General features: G+C 44.6%; 1 protein-coding gene across 1 annotated transcript; it reads left to right on the top strand.

Annotated features, from left to right (window-relative positions):
* The first annotated feature begins 218 nt into the window (after positions 1-218).
* Positions 219-8,777, top strand: LOC132890960 (uncharacterized). Its single transcript, XM_060928368.1, has 4 exons — positions 219-903; positions 2,200-2,356; positions 3,808-3,966; positions 4,699-8,777. The coding sequence occupies exons 1-4, from the start codon at positions 219-221 to the stop codon at positions 8,630-8,632; spliced, it is 4,935 nt and encodes a 1,644-aa protein (XP_060784351.1). The 3' UTR covers positions 8,633-8,777.
* The last annotated feature ends 744 nt before the right edge of the window (positions 8,778-9,521 follow it).

Below are 9,521 nucleotides of genomic sequence, written 5' to 3' on the forward strand. Positions count from 1 at the left end.
TCCAGTGAAGTTGTTTAATTCATCATATAGGCCGTAAGGTGAACCCCGAAAAGTCTTTCAGAAACAAGATTCCGCTCCGACGTCTCCGAACTACATAATATCCAATTCTTAAAAATGGACGTATTATGAAATGATGTCATCAAAAAGTTCTCACCTTGTAATGCTGTCAATTTTTCGCACGAAGGCTTGAAAAAGCGAACTAATGTCATCGGCGCGGAATGATATTTTGGCACCGCGGAATAAGATTTCGCTACAGAACAGGTTCCACGGTTGCTGACGTATCCCCATTTCGTAAACAAGAGACCAACATGGCAGCCGCCACAGCCTCGTCTAGCAGCAGTGGAGGAGAGGAAAGTTTGGAAATGACGGCAAAAAGGAGAAAACCTCTTGCACGTAAGCAGTGCTATATGCATATAGCTTCTGTGAAGCACGGAGTGACCCAGGAATTTACCTTCAAACGGTGGAATACATTCCGGGACAGTATCCGACAGTGGCTGCAGTTGAGCGGTGAGAACAGGAGACTAGCCGAAAACTACAAACACTGTTTAGATTTAGAGTTTGACAAGATACCTGAGGATGCTGCCTTCCACCCTGCATGTTACCGCAGGTTTACGGACAAACTTGCTATTGAACGAGCGGGAAAGCGTATGGTGCGCGAGAAAGAAGGGGGAGATGAAACTCAAGACGCCGCAAGACCCCCCGAAGCTGCCCCCCCCTCCGAAGCTGGCCCCTCAACATCGGGCAGCACTAAGAGTCTTCGATCCAGGTCAGCACTGCCTATGTCCAGCTCAGGTCCCGTCCTTCCTGCCCTGTGCATTATATGTAAAAAAAACCTCAAATTCGTCTTAAAGGGAGGCAAACGACAAAGGGAAGCTCTTTCAAAAGCTGAGACCTTAACAGCAGGTAAGCAAACCCACCCATCTCCCCCCACCACACACACACACACACACACACTCACTCACTCACACAAAGGGTCACAATCACTGATCAACCCCCCTGCCCCCACACACACAAAGGGTCACTATCAGTCACTACGTTTACATGCACATAGAGAGAATCGAATTTCTGCCGTTGCTCGACTGAAATCGAAGTTCAAAATACCATACACCTTAATTCGGCTGAAATTGAACCGAACTTGATTTCTCGAAATCGAGCTACACGACCTAGTTTATGCGATTTCTGCCGAGCTACTTTGTGCATGTATACCCTATCGAGCTAGTTGTCGAGCTACTTCCAGAAGTGACGAGTGACGAGACCACAAGCGGGAAACACAACAGCCTCGGTCGGCATGACAACAGTAGTAGCGAGCAGCAGAAGAGGTCAGGAGGAACAAACGAAGAAGAGAAAATGGCGATGTAGAGCTCTCTGAAGTGTGGGTGGAGCACAGAGGACAGCAGGACAAAGCTTCTGGTACTAATAGGCTTTTTATTGTCAGACTTTTCAGTTTAACAGCCTACTTTTATTCTTGAGAGAAAAACACACACGCGCGCGCACTGTGTTCTAGTCCCGGGATGAGCTCTCTCCTCTGCTCTCCCTCTGCCTCCTTAAATAGGGCGCGGTTACTGGGAAGACACACAAACACAGGTTAATTACCGTCAGGTGAAGTGATTCTGCCACTCACCTTCCCTGGCTCCCCCCTCCTGTCACAGACCGGCGCTTGACCACGCCCCCACTGCCACAGGCAAGCAGAAACGTGCACTTCTGGAGCAATGAGGAGACAGAGTTCATGCTCATTCAGCTTAAGGAGTTTAATATATTAAAATTCATGGACGGGAGAAAAACGCGCAATGGAGAACACGGAACTGATAACTTTGTTTACACTCTTGAATAGCTCTTCTTCATGACGACAACCGGAAGTGTACCAACACGATGGGGCGTGTTGCGCCACCTGTGGCTCGGGTGCACAATGCACCTCACACAATAGCCCGATTTCATTGTGTGCATGTAGGATTGGATTTCTCTGGCACCCTGCTGGGACCTTCAGCTCGATTACCGACAGCAGCTCGATTTGGATGTGCATGTAAACGTAGTCACTGATGACTATCTACAGTGCTATCTCCCTCTGCAAGTGTGTTTGCATGCATGGATGTTATGTTTCAATGTTTGTATGCATGTAACATATGTGTGCCTTTATGTGAATATGCGACTGGCAAACTTAAATTTCTATGTGGTAATAAGCATGTCTTTCTGTCTGGCAAGGCAAGTTGCAGACTGCTGCTGAGACTAAAGATGACCACAGTATTCTGGTACACATTAAGGACAAAGACTGTGTGGCTCTGGAGGTGCAGTACCACAAGAGCTGCTACCAGCAGTACACCAGATTTCTGAATGAGCCTGCTAGACAAGAGAAGGACAAGTAAGCCATGTACTAACTTCTCATACATGACCATAGAATGCTACTTGCTACTGTTCAATGTGAAGACAATTAGTCACAACACTGTGTGTGCGTGTGTGTGTGTGTGTGTGCGTGCATGCATGCATGCATGCGCATGTTTATTTAGGTCAGTGTAGTAGTGGTTGGTAGGGGTGTAACGGTATACAAAAATCACGGTTCGGTACGTACCTCGGTTTTGAGGTCACGGTTCGGTTCATTTTCGGTACAGTATGGGAACAAAATGCAAAACCATTTTCTTCCTCAGCACGTTATTTATTAAACCACAAAATTGTCAATATACAAAAAGAAACAGTAAATAAATTCAAAGTGGTGCTTTGTACCAGTAAATTAAATGAAATATTCTCAAATGATTAACCAATGTTTGAAATTAAATATAATGAATTCCTTTTAAACAGTAAACAAAAGTTTTCAGCATGTAAAGTGCAGCACTCAGTTCCAGTATTCCAGTAAGCAATTTTACTCCATCTAAGATGGAGTAAAATTTTACTCCATCTACTCAACAACTGAATACGGTCTTAGATCTGATGCTATAAAGACGCCAATGGATGCTGTTATGGCTTTAGCCCGATCTGAATTGCCAGGGAGAGGGTGCTTGAATGCAGAAGTCAGCTGCGTTTGCACTACGGTGTTTTTTTTTTCCTTGTCGCGGTAATCTTAACACTTGGGTGGTGCCGTTTCAGGTGAGTTAGCATGTTTGACGTGTTGCCCGAAAAATAGCCAACCCCAGTAAAACAGTGTCGACATACCGCCTTCGTTTTGTCCACTTGTCTTTCTCCGTTGCAGTATTTCACTGGGAAACCGAAGTGTTCCCAAACGGGAGATTTTAACGACAGGGGAGGATCTTCTAGCTCCGGTTGGTCGCTAGCAGTAGCCATAATGTCAAATCAGATACACCATTCTCCGATAAAACACAAGCCGGCACCTCGCTAAAGTTTTTTGAAGAGTGGTTGGGAAAGGCTCGTCTGATTGGTTCGCCGTGCGAAGTGACCTCCACATGGTCACAAGAGCACGAATCACGAACGAGTTTCTTTATAAATATTAAAGAGTCTTCCCTTTACTACTCCAATCACGTACAGGTATCCTCATGAATATTAAAGAGCCAGATGTAGTGGCAGCATATAAAAACCACATATAAACTGACTGTACTCGTTCGGTACAGCACTGTACCGTACCGAAGGTCTGTTTTCCAACGGTCCGGTACGAATACATGTACCGTTACAGGCCTAGTGGTTGGCAATATCTATCTGCATTTCTTTTCTAAATACTTCAGATAATACATACATTCAATTTAGCATGTAAACATTGCACCTTGTGTAAGTTGTATTTTGTTCCCCTGTACTTGTGTACTGTCAAAGAAGTAAACTCTGAAACCTAATCTAAATCTTATGTATATTCTGCTGTATTTTCTGAAGGAATGAGCCAACATATGAAATAAGCTACAAGGCGTTCTGTGAGAGGATCATCCGGCAAAGGCTGATTATCAACCAGGAGGTGCTGAGAATGGCCCATCTGAGAAAGAAGTTCATTGACATGGTGAAGTCAATCGAAGGCCTTGATGCATCAAGCTACAGGTAAATGAAAGGCAACCCATTAGTGATAATTTTACTGTCAATTTCTGTCCAAACTGCTTTACCTGCAGGCTGTCAATCAGCAAACTGCAAACTGCCTTTGCAACATAACATCAAGGCAGCGGACTTCAATGGATGCATATTGCAACCTGTTTTTTTACACTGTTAATACAAATGTCACCTTATCATTGAACACTGCTACCTCTAGCCACTTTACTTATACTACTGGAGTATCACTATTACATGTCATTGACTCCCAACTTGATGCCTATATACTTGAACTATAATTTCATTGTTACAATCACAATTGTAATGTTACCAACGGATGCTGCTACTATTAGCCACTTTACTTGTCCTTAAGGTTTTTGTCTACTGTGTTTTTGTCTTGTGTGTAGTCTCCATGCTGGATCTACACATTTGTGTCTGTATATAGTAGCTAGTAGTTTTCATAGTAGTCTTTTGTATATGTATATTGTACATGCCTTTTCAATTTATTATGTGTGTGCGCACTTTATGGAGCAGCTCTGAATCTCATGACACTCTGTGTGATGACCGTAAAGGCTTTCTATTGTATTCTATTTTGTGACACACTCCATTTGCTATAAGCACATACATGTACTGGTTGACAATAACGGCAGCCACAAGTGTAATGACGCCCACGCTTGGTGTATGCTATTGCTGATACCACTATGACACCTAATTGTTGCTATTTTGTGCTATTTTGTTGTGTTACAGACAGGACACTTTGAAGAGGAGACTTCACAGTGATTTCCCTCAGCTGGTGTTCCACACCCCTGCCAAGCGTAACATCTCTGAAATGGTTTTTGCAGAGACTCTGTCGACAGAAACTGTCTTGGACATGGTACCTTCAGGTGCTGAAACCACACAGTCTAGCGAGATGAGCCAGACAGACAGCGAGACAGAACCAAGGTTCCAAACGACCACAGACGACACAAGGACACTGTACACAGGAGCGTTGTTTTTGAAAAGACTGCTTACCGACACTCCTGGCATGTCCTGTCCATGGCCTCCCACCGCAGAAGACTTGAATGTCAATGAAGCACAAGCTGTTGTTCCTCCTGAACTTTTCAATTTTGTTAGTTGGATTATAGGTGCCGCTGAGGAGCCAACACTGGAACGTTTTGTCCCCATTGCCGAGGACTTGCATTTAAAAGTGCTTTCTGTTTGTCAGGACATTGTGTACCTTGCTTCCAAGGGCCGTAAACAGACACCTAAGTCCCTGTGTTTAGGCTTAACTGTTCGGCACTTAACAGGGTCTTCACGCATTGTGTCACTGCTGAACAAACTGGGACATTGTGCATCATGGGACACAGTGTTGAGCCTAGATACCAGCCTTGCCCAACTGACACTGACCGAGGGCACTGACAAAGTTCCAAAAGGATTTGCAAAGAGGGAACCCACAACGCTTGTGTGGGACAACATTGACTTTGGGGAGGAGACTTTATCAGGCCGTGGAACCACACACCATACCAATGGAATAATGCTGCAGCGTTCTGCTAGTGTCACCATGTCCACTGACATCAGACAGCCTCTGAGAAAGGGAGTTTCCTCCTTCAAAGCTCCCGCCCAAATCCCCATAGAGCCATACCATCAGTCCAAAAGGCAAGGCCCATGCAACCTGAGTCAGGTAATGGAGGCAGAGGCATGCAAAATGGACACCCACTTTGCTGCACAAGCTGAACTGGCATATGTTTTCGTGAGGTCCTTGGAAGGAAGTGCAATCCCAAGCTGGACAGGGTTCCATACACTGCTGCAAGGTGAAAACACACTACCAAAGTCTGCACTGTCTTATCTCCCAGTCATTGAGGCGTCACCAACAGAAATGTCAACTGTCAATAATATACTGAAGCGGAGTGTCCACATTGCTGACCAGCTTGAACTGGATAATATAGTGTTGGTTTTTGACCAAGCCATATATGCCAAAGCACAGCAAATCCGCTGGAAGACTGATGACCTTATAAACCGTTTAGTCATTAGACTAGGTGAATTCCACACTGCCATGTCTTATCTGGGTGTGTTAGGCAAAAGGTTTGGAGATGCAGGACTCCAAGACATACTCATTGAATCAGAAGTGGTTGCCCCAGGATCCATCAATGGAGTCATTAATGGACATCACTACAACCGCAGCATGAGGGCCCACAAACTTCTGTATGAGAGCCTGGAGCGCATCAGATTCATCACCTTCTTGGAGTCCTTGTCGCATCAGGAGAGAGCCGAATACGTGCATGTTGTCACGGAAATGAAACATGCCTTTCCAGACAGCTTGATAGACATTTTGAGTGGAGAGCCGAAGTTTCAGACTATGTGCACAACATACGCCGACTATGTGCAGAGGAGAAGTGTGGACTGTCCAACATTTGCTTTCTGGAGCTCATACATTGACATGGTGCAGCTACTCCTCCTGTTTGTCAGAGCAACCCGGGAGTCAGACTGGCGACTTCACCTGGCAACAGTGAGGTTGATGATGCCCTGGTTCTTCGCGTATGACAAAGTGAACTATGCTCGGTACCTGCCAGCATACTGGCTAGAGATGGTGAACCTGCCTGTTACACACCCCTCTTGCCACAGTGACATTACTGTGAAAGGTCAGTGGACTGTGCAGCGGCAAAGTGCCTATGGATTTGCCTCCATCGCCTGTGACCAGGCCATCGAACAGACCTGCAACAGAGATGCCAAAACCAAAGGTGGCTGGACAGGCATAACACAGAATCGGTCTGCAGTACACCGGTGGATACTGTCACAACACGAAAGGGCAGCAATAGCAAGGCAATGTGAAACCATGGCAGGGATATATACAGAAGTGCGCACAAGAAAAGACCTTGACACGGCACGAATCGATGCTGATGAAAGAGCTGTCGGCAGAATAATTTCAACCATTGATTCCATGCTGAACCCTTTTGATACAAACCAAGAACACATCGTGTGTCTGAGCTCTGGAAGAGTAGCAACTGAAGACATAACCAAAGATTTGCTAATGGCCTCAGAAAAGGGTGAAGCTGCCACACAAGAGTTTATGGACCAGAGACTGTTGTCCGATTCAGTTGACATCTTTGCACCCATGAAGTCCCAAAAACTAAAGACTTTCAGTGACCAGGCTAAGGCCAAAAAGAAATCTGCAGCTGGCAAGGAAGTGATTTTGCGTGCTGACAAGAAGCTGTTTTCCAGGCTCCTCATCCTAGGTCAAAGCAGGAAGATTGAGATGAGGGAAATTCTGTCCTACTCCCTGGGAACTGTGTCCTATCCTTTGGCCAGTGCTGATGGTTCACTGGCTAAAACAAACAAATCTGCTCTAATGGATCTTCTAGAGAGCAAAGGTGGAGACTGCTTAGTTGGAAATGTTCCAGCAGATGGTGCCATTCTTTTTGATGGCATGGCAGTTATTCAAGCTATTAGATCCAGACCAGGAACCTTTGGAGAGCTTGCAGAGACCATACTGCAGTACATCATTCAACTGTCATTGCAGCATAGGTGTTCTCGCATCGACTTTGTCACTGACCGATACCCACAGATCAGCATTAAGAACCTAGAAAGGTCATGTCGAGCTGATGGAGGATCACAACGCATGCAAATCTATGGCCCAGACCAGAGGACCCCAACCCAGTGGAAAAGGTTTCTCTCTGAAGGAGCAAACAAAGAGGCGCTGGTGGACTTCCTATATGATGCATGGACAAATGCTGACCTTAGAGCAGTTGGCAAAAACTTCTCCTTGTACATCACACATCAGGATCAATGTCACTGTGTAACAGTAATGGGGGGTGCACAGTCTGTTCATGCGGTTGAAGCCCTGCAGTGTGATCATGAGGAATGTGACACGAGGATCTTTTTGCATGCACAACATGCTGCACAGGAGCATGCAACTGTCATCATTAAGAGCCCTGACACTGATGTGGCAGTCATTGCTGTAAGTCTGCAGAAAGACTTACCATGCACCTTATACTTTTCCACGGGGACGGGCAACAGAGCACGCATCATTGACATAAGCAAGGTGTCATCAGCTCTCGGCGACAGTGTGTGTTCAGCCTTGATTGGGATACACACATTCACAGGGTGCGACTCCACGAGTGCCTTTTATGGCAAAGGCAAGAGAAAGACATTTGCTGTGGCGTGTGAGAAAGATGACTTCCTGAAGGCCTTTAAACATCTGGGAACTGACTTCAACCTGGAGCCCTCCACTTTTGCCCTACTTTGCAAATATGTGTGCCACTTGTATGATCAGCGAGCTACTGATAGTGTCAACGAGGCTAGGTACAAGGCTTTTTGTTTGGCATCATCAGCCTTGCCAGAGTTATCCATTCCCCCAACAAATGATGCCCTCCATCAGCACAGCAAAAGGGCAAATTACCAGGCTGCAATAATGAGGTCATGTGTGAAAAAAAACATAGGTGCACCATCACCTGCTGGAAACGGGTGGCATGTTGAAGATGGAAACCTACAGGTCACCTGGATGACACAGAATCCAGCCCCTGACTCAGTTTTACACATGATCCACTGTGGGTGCAAAGAAAGTGCCTGTCAGACTGGCAGATGCTCTTGTGTCTCTGCAGGAGTCTGTTGCATGGACTTGTGCAGGTGTAGCAGTTGCTCAAATATGAAGGAGACAGAGGACAAGGAAGACGACCAGTGCCCTGACAGTGATGACGAGGAGTAGCACCTGACTGAATGTTATAGTGTGTTTGTGTGTGTGTGTCTTCCCCCCCTCTCTCTTTCTCTGTCACTGACACCTAGGTCATTGCCTGGATGCTGACCTGCCTTTTTGCACCATGCCACAGGACTTTATATATATATATATATATATATATATATATATATATATATATATATATATATATATATTTTTTTTTTTTTGTGTGTGTGTGTGTGTATATAAATTTGCATTTGTAATGTGTATATATCACTGTTTTGTTGTTTACATTTTCTATTAAAGTTTGCAATTTGCCACATAGTTCTGTTGTATGATGACTCAGTCTTGCATCTTCTTTGTTGCCGCTGCTGCAGGTGCATAGTGCTGCCTAGTGCGTTTACCTACCTCTACTGTGCCGCTGCATAGGTAGTGAATACTTGAATCCCTGCCATTGTGCCTCTGAACTGAGCAATAGAACTGCAATATTATATATAGGTTGTATTATTATTATTATTGTGTATTATTATTCCTATGGACTCTTCTCCTTCCTGCACAATTTCTTAAATCTTGATCTGAAATCACACGCATTGCCTATATATTATATATGCCATTTTATGGCTAATCCATGGTGTGTATAGCCCACAATGACGAGTCAATACTCTATTCCATTACTGCCTGTGTAACATTGTAGGTCTGTTTTTCAAGCAAATTGTTTTATGGTTGATCAGTACTTTATAGTTAATAACCTAAGAGAATGAATACACGAATGGTCCTAGTCATAGACCATTACACCATATTTTGTACTATAATAATGGTGATAATAAAAATTATTTTTATTCTAATAATAATATAAACACTTCAATATACCACATATATGCAATATTGTCTTAGTGATGTATTTAAAGCACTATTTAGG

The sequence above is a fragment of the Neoarius graeffei genome, chromosome 8 (genome assembly GCF_027579695.1).
Source record: "Neoarius graeffei isolate fNeoGra1 chromosome 8, fNeoGra1.pri, whole genome shotgun sequence".
NCBI classification, from domain to species: domain Eukaryota; kingdom Metazoa; phylum Chordata; class Actinopteri; order Siluriformes; family Ariidae; genus Neoarius; species Neoarius graeffei.